The sequence below is a fragment of the Ovis aries genome, chromosome 9 (assembly GCF_016772045.2).
Source record: "Ovis aries strain OAR_USU_Benz2616 breed Rambouillet chromosome 9, ARS-UI_Ramb_v3.0, whole genome shotgun sequence".
In the NCBI taxonomy this organism is placed as follows: domain Eukaryota; kingdom Metazoa; phylum Chordata; class Mammalia; order Artiodactyla; family Bovidae; genus Ovis; species Ovis aries.
This window is the reverse complement of record NC_056062.1, coordinates 90,216,517-90,229,153: the sequence shown is the minus strand read 5'-3', so window position 1 is coordinate 90,229,153 and position 12,637 is coordinate 90,216,517. Positions and strand designations below refer to the sequence as shown.

The following is a 12,637-nucleotide window of genomic DNA, read 5'->3' as shown; positions in this document are numbered from 1 at the left end:
ACTGACTGGATTAGCATTCCAGCTTTCTCACACTTGAGTAAGAGACTTCCTTGCTTGGCACCTCAGTTTCCATATGGTATTATTTCACTGTGTTTTGGTGAAGGCTAAATGGCTCAACAGAGATAAGGTTCTTAGAATGGCATTTGGCATGTAGTATATGCTAAAGAAGTGTTAGCTCTTATACCGACAGGTCACACTGCAGGTTTGCTGTGAGACTTGACTGACAAAATGTATGTAAGGCACCTGATGAAAAGAGCTGCTCAATCAATGGCAGTTTTTATTATAATTATAAGTGATAATTAATGAGATATTTTACTGAATATTGAAGAGCTTAAGCTTTAAAAAAAAATGAAAAACCAACATCAACGATCAAGGTATGCCACTCAAGAGTCACAGTTCCCCAAAGAGGGTGGATTTTCCCTTATTAAGGTGAAAAGAAGAGCGGGAATTCTGAATCTCTTCATAAAGAAAAAAGTGCTTATAAGTACATTCTACTTTTTGGCTATTAATAGACCTGATGTCACTAATAAATCTTTCTCAGTTGAAAGGGGACTCTCCAAAATCGAATGGCAATAATAATTTCCCTCAGTATGAATTGAACTGACATCCTGCCTTGCACTTCCAATTCCCCCACATGCCGCTCTGATACGCTACCTGTTCTGCGCTCACACTGATGGTCTCTTTAAAGATGATCCAGGTGACACTCTCATGAAGAGGAGGGTGAGTCAGTGAACCAAAGTAGGCCCAGTAATCCGGGCATGAAGGCAAGAGGACAGAGGGGTCGAAATTTGTGAATGGAGCTTTCTTGTTCTGAAAGAAAACAATAAGCGATGTATCATGCCCTGATGTAAAATATTTACATCATTGCATATATGACATACATATTATTTGGTAGATAGGTCTTAGCAAAGAATTTAATGAATTTTTCTACTGTATAGTATTTCATGACTGGTATGTTTGTGGGTGGCTTAGCTGCCCATTAATGCAGGAGACACAGGTTTGATCCCTGGGTGGGGAAGATCCCCTGGAGAAGGACATGCAACCCACTCCAGTATTCTTGCCCGAAGAATCCCATGGATGGAGGAGCCTGGTCAGCTACAATCCGTGGGGTCACAAAGAATCGGATACCACTTAGTGACTAAACAGCGACAACAGCGTGCTTGTAAATATAAACAGTGCAAGCGACAGATGACAGGAAATACGCTACGCCAGGACTGTGACTGGTCTCTCTTCTTCCTTCCTCATTTGGCTAAGCATAAGCAAAGGCTTTCTTATTTCTTTACTGGTTGGTCATTCATGTAGGGGTTATTGGTGCTGACCTCTTGAGCAGTTAGAAATCCACACATAAGTTTATGGTCGTCACTCATAATCGTGGGTGTGCATCAGCAGGTTTATTTAAGGGCCAATTCTGTGGTGCTAGAGCAAGCATTTATCAGAAGAATAATCCACAGGTTACTGGACCTGTGCCGTTCAAACCCATGTTGCTCTAGGGTCGACTGTACGAGCTTTTCTCTCTTAAAACTTCTAACGCATCTTTGGTTATGACCCATTTCCTTATTTGTAATCATTTGTTGTGTTTATATTCCCCCCTCCCTCCATCATCAACCTTGCCAAAAATGTCTTTTTTTGGTTGTTTTTTCCCCAAAGAATTAGTTTTTCACTTTATTAATAACATTTGACCTGCATTTATTCATTTTCTTTCTTATTTTATTAATGTTTTACTTCATCTTAATCATTTCCTTCTACTTTCTTTTCATGTATCATTTTTTACATTCTTGAATTGAGTGCTTATTTATCTTTAAACTTTCTCACTTTATAAAAGTGTAATTTTGGGGGCCTCAACACGAACTAGATTTATTTTACATAAAGGTATGGTAGTTCTACAAAGTGTGAATGACAATGGCAAATCTCTGATATATGATTTAAGTCTTTATTATCAAAATGGTGAAGCTAAGAGTAAATATATCAGAACAATCCATCTTTTTCTAAGCTGACAGTGGGCATCATAGTTACGATGCATGAAACAGCTATGAAAACCATGCTTCTACAGGCTTCATCTTGCTGAAATAGATCAGTGGTAACTATGAAAAACGAAACCAAAATAAATCACTGCGTCAGAGAGCTCAGAAACGAGGACTGTGTAAGCAGTACCTTGATTTTCAGATTGATGGGTTTGCTGAGGACTTCCTACTCCTCATATCAAATATGCAATTAAATGATTTCTGAGGTTCTGTAGATTCTTGTTCTCTGATTTAAACTAACTTAATGAGTCTATTTACCTTAGTTTTAACTGTTTTTAGGGCATCAAGTACTTTCTGAAGGTTTGGGTTGGCCTGACCCACCTGGAGATTAAAAAAATAAAGTGTGAGATAACAATTGTTAGCTAGTAAAATCCTATTTAGTTAATTTTTAAAAAATTAAACACAATAACTGAAGAAAAGATATACAAGTCAAAATACAGGCATTTAGCACAACTAAAATACAAAAGCAAGCCTCTTTGGTCTGTTCTATTAAAATTCTAATCAGTCAAATGAATGGTATGTTACAAGTGTTCAATAAAGATTAACTAGAATTACTATAATTCCAAAAGTTAGTCACCCAAATATACTCCATTTAAGAGTAACTTCCCTATAGGACTTTTCAGGGACTCTCCTACAGGAGATTTGAATCTTCCATATTAAATATCAAGTGAACTTTCTTTATGGGACAAAAGTCCTCTTCATATTTTTTCCTGATGAAATATTAAACTCCTGACTCTGTGATGTAGAAAGTTTAGACGAAAAGTGAAAGATGAGCTGAAAAATAAAACAATTAGCCCATCAACACCTTCCCATTTCATCTCTGCCTGAAATGTCTTTCTCTCTTCACAAGGGGAAAGTCAAGCAAAGCAAACATATACCGGAGACCAGCTTGTTCACCTGCACTTTCGCTAGTAGAAGGAGACATTTCAAAAGCAGAGAGACGCCAACACCTGTCTGCTGTATTTCACCCTAGCTTGTGGTCTGATTGGTAAGGGAATAATTGTAGCAGAGCTCCGAGGCTCTCTAGGACTCACCTTCATCAACACGCCGACAACCACCAAACCATCAGCCTGTGAGGCGGCATCAGCAAAGCTGGGGTACTTGGCAGAATTCCAGTGAACTAAATGAAGCTAAAACACACAAGGTGATGGAGCAGTTATTCAAACCACGGTGAAGGGAAAAGCAAGTTAGACCTTAACATGTGGATCTATACAGCTATTTCTTGGCTTCGATAGATAAAACTTGTGCAACCCTTTATCCAAGGCATGGGAAGGGCTATGTTTGCACCCTTAAGAAGGATTTTCTTAAGAAAATGGAGTTGAAGAGAGTGGGCACGTTGCAAATCCTGGAACCAGTAAGTAGAACTTCTTTTTCCCACAATATCATAACTATTCAATATTACTTCTTAAAACAAAACAAAACAGAAAAAACAGACACCTCTCTGTTTGATGAGAGAAGATGAAGTATTTCCAGCTAGTTTGGAGACAAAAACTGCAATAATTTTCTAACTTGAGGCACCCGGTAACTTTGTGAGAAGGTGCTCCTGAGATGTCTGGAGTCTTGGCCAAGGGCAGGTTCTCCTGAGCGGATCCAGACACCTTTCAAACCAACAGCCCCTTCCTAAGTTCTCTGTGAAACTCTAGACCTGTATATCCAAGGCCGTGTGCACGTCTTCCTGATTCTTTCCTGATATCTCCACATGGATGCCTGACATGCATCTCAAACTTAACACGGCCAAAGTAGCACTCTTGACTTTCTCTTTTCCAGACGCATTTCATCTTCCCGCTTTAGCAAAAGGCATCACCTTCCCTCTAACTGCTCAACCGAACACTGCAGCCCTCGTTCCTTTCTCACTTTTCTCCACTTACTGGCATCCATCCTTCTTCGCAGTGCATAGATGTTAGCCTTGCACTTAGTCCAGAGCTCTAAGGCTTGGCATAACTGCTGATTTTCCTCTGGGATGGCAAGTCAAAATGGCAGGATTTTGACTCGAATTATGGCTGAAATCAAATGCTACTCCTGAAAAAGTCTTTTTCTGACCACCTAATGTCAAGTGATCCCGGGTCTCCCCGCCACCCATAGGTCTCCTCTCTGTCTCCGCTCTTTCTCCCCACCACTCCCCTGGTCTCCCTCCCACCCTCCCTCCTACCCTCTCTCATAAGCCGAACTTAGTGACTGAGAGCCTGTCACCTCCAACCTGGATTAACTCCACTTTTCTCAAATGAGATAAGACGTTCATTGATTCAGATTTCTTCAGATCAGTTCAGTTCATTCAGTCACTCGGTCGTGTCCGACTGTTTGAGACCCCATGAACCGCAGCACGCCAGGCCTCCCTGTCCATCACCAACTGCCGGCTTGCTTAGATACAGCCAAATATCCTCCCCCAGACATAATACTATTATTAATTTAGACTTTCAGCCCATTTGATTTCAGTCCACTTTCAATTTTATGAAAAATAAATAGGAAAAAACAAAACATTTAATAGATTTCTGCACCATTGAAAGTTCCTAGCCTGGCTTTCTAGTGTAACATAAAGTAAGTTTTATTTGTACACTATTTCCAAGTCTTCTATCAAAATGAATACTACACATACTCTGTACCTAACAATAGCTCTTACAAAAATCTGCCCTACACAATTGCTTTCACCAGTGTAAGATATTTGTATGAATGTAGTTATTACCCATTGTTTTTTGCAAAGAAATAAAAACCACAACAGAATGAAATGGAAAAGGCATTGCAATTGTTCCCATGTAGGAATTAGTTAATAAATTCTAACATATGCATACATGGAAATACCGTGCAGACTTTAGGAATTCCTGCTGACTTGGAACAATGACCATGATCATTGGTAAAGGAAAAAAAAAAAACAAAAAACAAAAAAAAAAACCCTGCGTATTATAGATTCGTTCTACAAGAGTAAAACAAAAATGCCAACCCGTCTGCATTGGTACAAACTTATTGAACAGTCATGCATACAAAGAACAAAAGGTTTTTGATTTCAGTCTCCATACCCCTGTTGAGAATTTGATGCACATTTTCTTGATTTTATCGTGATACACAGGCAGAATGTCTTGAACTGAATCACAGACTTCCATGTGGAGGCAAGTCAAGAGGCCAGAGGGTAGTGGCCTGCTGCCAGGGAGCCCCAAACCCTCATCTAGAGGCGGCTACTCGTTGTGATGACTCCTGAGGTTAAACTGGCCCTCTTAGTAGAATCTTAATGGAGTGCCTCAGCCTGGCTATACCTCTGCTGCGGGTGTGTGCACCCTTGACCCTTTAAATGAGAAGAGAATGATGGTGTGTTCCCCCTGGGGCTCAGAGCTTTAAAAGGAGAGCAGCAACTCCCCTTGAGGTTAGCCTGATGTCAGGCAGCAGTTTCCGAGACATTCTGAAATGAAAGCACATTCGAGGCTCAGGAGTTTGACTGCAAATTCACCTGCCTCCCTCACGTGAACAATTGTCCTCCATTGCCAAACACAGTGTGTCACTGTTTAAGTTTAATGGAGCCTAGGAATTCTTTACAGACCGCAAAATGCTCATTCCTTGGAGCCGTTGAAATTGTGTCTTAAGTGATAAGGGGGCTTCCCTGGTGGTTCAGACAGGTAAAGAATCTGCCTGCAATGCAAGGGACCCTGGCTTGATCCCTGAGTGGGGAAGATCCCTTAGAGAAGGGATAGGCTACCCACTCCAGTAGTCTTGCCTGGAGAACCCCATGGACAGAGGAGCCTGGCGGGCTTTGTGAGCCCGGGGTCACAAAGCGCTGGACATGACTGAGCGACTAACACACACCCCCGTGTTATGAGGGGGCCACTTCTGGGAGGACTCTTGGCGTAGCTCCTCTCACTCACTCAGCTGCATTACCTCTGCAGAAAATGTGGCTCCATCCACTAAGTGCTCAGAGCCACAGTCATCAGTGCTGCCCCAGTGAAAATGGAACTGACGCAGCCTGTAGCTCTCAGGTAGAGGACCGCCTTTCAGCACTAGGAGGAAAGCAAAGCGCTGTTAGTGCCACAGTCACGACCTCCAGCTTGTCTTTGCATTGAATCCAAATTAGCATTAAATTGGGTCGAGTAGTAACGGAAATAAACCGTAGTCCAAAGTTCCCATCCTGTTGGTCTTTCCCCCATGCCCACAATGATGGGCTCAGATGTGTGCTGCACCTTAAGATTGTGGGTGACTTATACAGTTCCCAGCACATGGGATATAATTTTATCTTTTCCTGTTTTCAGGAAAACATATTGGAAGATGAGTGAATTATAGGATGAGAGGTCTTTCCTTGAACCTGCTTTAGTTTATAAGTTCATTATTCTTTCAACAGACAGTAATGGACAGCATGCATTAAGATATCTAGCAATTTATTTTTAGCAACAAATCACTCTGCACATATCTTGTAACTGATCAAGATACAAGAGGGTATTCTGACAGCTTTGCTGAGAATTCCTAGCCAGGGACGAAAAAAGTTCCAGCAGGAGGGTAGGGTCAATTTTAAAATTCTCATACTGAAGGATGATTTTGCTTTAGAGAACCTATCCAACCATGTGATTAAAACACACACACAGTACCAGACCTAATCCAATATTAACAAAGGACATAGCCCCAAGATGTCTGAAATTTAGGCTCTGAACCTTGTAGGAAAGTGCTATGACTAATTTTGCCTTTTGACAGTAGAGCTGATTCATGAAACTGCTATTTAGAAAATTATTCAGTAAAAAGTTTTGAGAATTTTCCTGTGAACAAGGAAGTGTGCTAGATTCTGGGAGATGAAGATAATTCAGTTACTATGATCTAATAGGGAGAGGGGAAGCTAGACAAAAATACTTATGCACAGAATCGTTCCATGCAAGATACACCCAAGACCAGTATTTTTTTTTTTTAACTAGTACCCAAGCCCTTCACAAGCTGGTGATGGACTGGGCGGCCTGGCATGCTGCGATTCATGGGGCTGCAAAGAGTCGGACACGACTGAGTGACTGAACTCAACTGAACTGAAGCACTTCATTGGCATGGAGCCATTTTCCTGGCCACAAAAAATAAATCTACTCTTCGTGTGTAGTTCTTCCCTAATGCGCTCCTCCAACCTCATCTCAATTAGAAAATATTTGCCTTTTCAGTTTTTATATTCATGATGGTTCACAGAATTTTGTGAAAAAGGACTGTTTATTCAGAGGGTGTAAAGTTAGCATAAAGACATTGGAAACCGGAAGAGAGGAAATAGAGTCACTGAGAAGGAGAAGGGCTGAAAGAAGAGCGAGCTGGGAGTCCCCAGAATCATCCTTAACACTTAGAAATATTTTAAAACTTCAAGACTCCTCAGTAGATGGCCTCAATGCTACACATGTGCGCAAAACACGGAACATGGGTGTCCGTGTTCTGCAAGCCCTACTGTTTAAATTTCCCAGCAAGTCAAAGACAGAAATCAGGAGGGTCTTTGGGCTCACCTGATCTATTATCACTGTCCTCAAAGTTTACATGGAAGGAATGTCCCACGTTGACGATTTCTTTGGCTGTGGCTGGATTGTAGGAGATACTGAGAGGTTTCAGAGAGGGATCACGCTTGGTTTCACTGGTTTTAATGTCGATTGGAGACTGGTTGTTTCCATTCGCAATGGGATGCAGCTTGCACCAGTGTTCAGGACCTGCCAGGAAAAACGCGATTACAACCCAGACTGCTCTGATGCTGGACTCCAGGTTTTAGGAATGCAATTTTCCTAGATTAGGATTTATTCATGTATCTGAAATGGTATTCTGGTTAGCTTAATGGAAATCCAAGGTTTGAGAATGCCCCTTTCCTATGCTACACTGTAAAATAGTGTCTTTGTCAACAGAGTTGGGATCAGACTATACATATTTTGCTGTTAGCAATAGTCCTCTCTATACATAGGGAGGGAGAGAGGCTGAGAGGGAGAGAGGAGAAAAGAGGCAGAATACATTCTGTAGACAATCATGGCCCAAAGGACAACTGTTGAGAATGCATGCAAAGTTGGTATAAGTCAAAGGCACTTCAAACCATTAATCTATGCCTTTACCGTTATTTTAAGTGCTCAATATCTCTTTTCCTGGAAAAGGGAACAAGCTGTTGTTTGAGCTACATGAGCAGAAGAATGCTTACCGTTTTCACCATCATATCCCCAGTCAGGACTTGCCATGATCTTCTAGTTTTCTTTTTCTGAACACAAAGAGAATACCTGGAATAACTGACTGTCACTGAACGTGCAATAGATGACTGAATCCACAGTTCGCAGGGTTTTTATAGAAACGTCTCTGCCCCTGTGCATGAGTGTTACTCACTCAGCCCGCTATTTCATCATCTTTATCTATCAGGAAGTATATGCATGCTAAAAAAAGGTATTGTTTAAAAAGCTCACAAAGGTAAGGGCAGTTCCAATTGATTTATTCTCTTATATTGTTAAAGATAAATTTCAAAATCTTAGCTTCTGCAAAACCAAGCCCTGTTATTCTCATGCTAGTAGAAGATATGGCTGAGTTATCACACCTGATGCTTTGAATATCTAGTTACAAAGGACTGTGCATTTGAGACTCCCAGCTTTTACCCTTGCTGGATACTTAAGCAATGCTGCTGCTGCTAAGCCACTTCCGTCGTGTCCGACTCTGTGTGACCCCATAGACGGCAGCCCACCAGGCTCCCCCGTCCCTGGGATTTTCCAAGCAAGAGTACTGGAGTGGGTTGCCATTGCCTCCTCCCCTTAAGCAATACTAGCAACAGTAATTCAGTCAGGAGAATAATTTGCATATTTACAGGCAGATCAGAACCAATGTCGTGATGTTAATTTAAAATCAGATAAGAGAATCACTAATCATTTGGAATACATTGGGTTTGCAGTTTGTAGTATATTGTAAGATCTTAGGGAAAAACACAAACTTTTTGGCAACTCAATATATTATTCATGACAGTACATTTCAAAGACATACAAGATGAGAGTAAAAGTCCTCATTTTTAAGCAGTATTGGAATTCACAAATGGAGATTTGTCTTCTGTGTGAGCACAGTCGTGTCTGACTCTTTGCAACCCCCTGGACTGTAGCCCACTCCCGCCCTTCTCTGTTGCCTCACAGTCTGCCAGCTTTGATTTGTGTGTGCTCATTCATGCACTCAACAAATCATTGTGTGTGTGCTCCGTCATGTCTGACCCTTTGCAACCCTGTGGACTATAGCGCACCAGGCTCCTCTGTCCATGGAATGTTTCCGGGCAAGAATACTGGAGTGCGTTGCCATTTCCAACTCCAGGGGATCTTCCTGGCCAAGGGGTTGAACCTGTGTCTCTTGCATCTTCTACACTGGCAGGTGAATTCTTTACCACTGCTGCTGCTGCTGCTGCTCCTGCTAAGTCACTTCAGTCGTGTCTGACTCTGTGCGGCCCCATAGACGGCAGCCCCTCAGGCTCCTCTGTTCCTGGGATTCTCCACACAAGACACTAGAGTGGGCTGCCAGTGCCTTCTCCAACGCATCCAAACATGCTAAGTCGCTTTAGTCATGTACGACTCTGTGTGACCCCATGGACAGCAGCCCACTAGGCTCTTCTGTCCACGGGATTCCTCAGGCAAGAACACTGGAGTGGTTGCCATTTCCTCCTCCCTAGACCTACCACAAATGGAGAACATTTTATTAAGACTGAAATTAAATACAGCCCAGTATTTATTTTACACCTGAAATATTGAAATAGAAGCCTTTCTTTCGTATAGTTCTATATAATCTATAGGAAAAAAAAACAAACAGAGGGGCGGTCCTAAGATGGCAGAGGAATAGGACGGGAAGACCACTTTCTCCCTCACAAATTCCTCAAAAGAACTTTTCAACGCTGAGCAAACTCCACAAAACAACTTCTGAATGCTGGCAGAGGACATCAGGCAACCAGAAAAGCAGACCATTGTCTTTGAAAACAGGTAGGAAAAAATATAAAAGAGGAAAAGAGAGACAAAGGAGGTGGGGAGGGAGCTCCCTCCCAGGAAGGGAAGCCTGTCCTGGGAAGGGAATTTTAAGAAGAGAGGTTTCCAAACACCAGGAAACACTCTCCCTGCCGAGTCTGTGGCGAGCCTTGGAAGCACAGAGGGCAACATAACAGGAAGGAAAAATAAATAAATAATTAAAACCAACAGATTACAAGCCCAACAGTAACTCCCCCAGCGGAAAAGCAGCACAGACGCCTGCATCCACCACTAGCAAGTGGGGGCAGGGCAGGGAAGTGCAGGAGGCGCAGGCTGCAGAGATTTGTAAGAATCGGGCAGAAATGCCCCACACGTAACCAGAACGATCTAAATGGGCTAGCAAACCAGACTGTGGGATAGCTACCACGTGAAAAGCTCGAACATAAGACACCGCCAGGACCGCGCACAGAACAAAGCACGGAACAGAAATAGCCGGCTGCAGACCACCCCCCGCCAAGGATGGGCAGCCAGAGCCGTAAGGGCTGGAAAGGGGCAATTGGTAGGAGAGACTCTACCTACTAAACTGCAGGCAGGCTTCTTTGCTAAGACTTCTGGGGGTGCTGGACAGTCACCATCTGCCTCACAAGGGGTGCCGGTGGTACACCCAGAAAACTGAGCAGCAGAGACAGAAAAGGTGACAAGTCGCAGCAACCGCACTCACCAAACTCCTGAGCTACTCGCACCTGGGAAGGGCACAAAATGCAGTCCCAACCGAATCTGAGACTCTGAGGGCTACCTGAGTGCCGAACCTGAGCGGCTTAGACCAGGGAAGTGCACGCAGCCTAGGGCCGGCCTCAGACGGTTCCCAGCTGAGCATCGTAGAACCGGAGCGGTTTGTGTGCTGTGAGAAGGGACAGGTCCAGCGGGGCTGAGACACTGTGTGCACATGACAGTGCTATTTGTTTGCAGCATCCCCCCCTCCCCACAGCGTGACTGAACTACTGAGCCTAAAAAACCAGCAAACAGAAGAAGTTAAACAGAGGGAACCGCCTTGGAAGTGACCCCACATGGCCCACAACATCAGAGAAGGGCCAGATATATCTTTACTATTTTTACAATCATTCCTTTTTTTTTCTCTTTTTTTCCTTGCCTTTTTTTTCTAACATTTTTAAAAATTGTTAAGTCTTCTATTTCTCCTCTAATTTTTATTTCTATAACCTACTATTACTTTTCAAAAAAAAGACTATTTTTTTAAGGCAAACACCATATATAGTGTTTATGTGGTTGTTGGAGTTTTTAAATAATTCTTGTGGCTTTTTTTTCCTTTTTTTTCCCTTCTGCTTCTTTTCTTTAATATTGTATTTTTGAAAATCCAACCTCTACTCTAGAATTTTAATCTTTGCTTTTTGGTTTTTGTTGTCAATTTGGACATTTAAAAGCCCAAACTTCACTACCCAATTTTACCTGAGAGAGAGATTACTGGCTTGACCACTCTCTCCTCCTTTGGACTCTCCTTTTTCTCCACCAGGTGGCCTCTGTCTCTTTCCTCCCCCATCTCTTCTCTATCCAACTCTGTGAATCTCTGTGTGTTCCAGACGGTGGAGAACACCTAAGGAACTGGTTACTGGCAAGATTTGTCTCTCTCCTTTTCATTCCTCTCTCTTATTCTCCTGGCCACCTCTGTCTACTTCCTCCCTCTCCTCTTCCCTGTATAACTCCGTAAACACCTCTGAGCGGTCCAGACTATGGAGCGCACATAAGGAAGTGACTACTGGCTAGCTTGCTCTCTCCTATTTTGATCTCACCGCATCTCATTCCAGTCACCTCTAACTACCCCCTCCCTCTTCTCTTCTCCATGTAACTCAGTGAACCTCTCTGGGTGTCCCTCAATGTGGAGAAACTTTTCATCTTTAACCTAGATGTTTTCTCATCGGTGCTGTATAGATGGAGAAGTCCTGAGGCTACTGTAAAAATAAAACTGAAAACCAGAAGCAGGAAGCTTAAATCCAAAGCCTGAAAACATTAGAGAACTCTTGAATTCAGGGAACATTAAGCAATAGGAGCTCATCAAATGCCTTCATACCTACACCGAAACCAAGCTCCACCCAAGGGCCAACAAGTTCCAAAACAAGACATACCATGCAAATTCTCCAGCAACACAGGAACACACCCCTGAGCTTCATTATACCGGCAGCTCAAAGCTACTCCAAAACCTTTGACGTCTCATAACCCATTACTGGTCACTCCACTGTACTCCAGAGAGAAGAAACCCAGCTCCACCCACCAGAACTCCAACACAAGCCTCCCTAACCAGGAAATCTTGACAAGCCACTGATAGAAGCCCACCCACAGTGAGGAAGCTCCATAATAAAGAGAACTCCACAAATTACCAGAATATTAAGAGGTAGCAAACGCAGCAATATAACCAAGATGAAGAGACAGAGGAATACTCAGCAGGTTAAGGAACAGGAGAAATGCCCACCAAACCAAACAAAAGAGGAAGAGATAGGGAATCTACCTGAGAAAGAATTCTGAATATTGATAGTGAAAATGATCCAAATTCTTGAAATCAAAATGGAATCACAGATAAATAGCCTAGAGACAAGGATTGAGAAGATGCAAGAAAGGTTTAACAAGGACCTAGAAGAAATAAAAAAGAGTCAATATATAATGAATAACGCAATAAATGAGATCAGAAACACTCTGGAGGCAACAAATAGTAGAATAACGGAG

At 42.5% G+C, this 12,637-nt stretch overlaps 1 protein-coding gene and 1 long non-coding RNA gene across 2 annotated transcripts in view; one reads left to right on the top strand and one right to left on the bottom strand.

Annotated features, from left to right (window-relative positions):
* The window catches only part of CA1 (carbonic anhydrase I), a 74,998-nt gene that overhangs the window by 891 nt on the left and 61,470 nt on the right, over nt 1–12,637 (bottom strand). The window contains 1 exon segment of the mRNA NM_001009771.1: nt 655–810. Within this exon segment, the coding sequence (NP_001009771.1) occupies nt 655–810 (156 nt within the window).
* The window catches only part of LOC114116406 (uncharacterized), a 46,204-nt gene that overhangs the window by 17,714 nt on the left and 15,853 nt on the right, over nt 1–12,637 (top strand). The window lies entirely within an intron of this gene.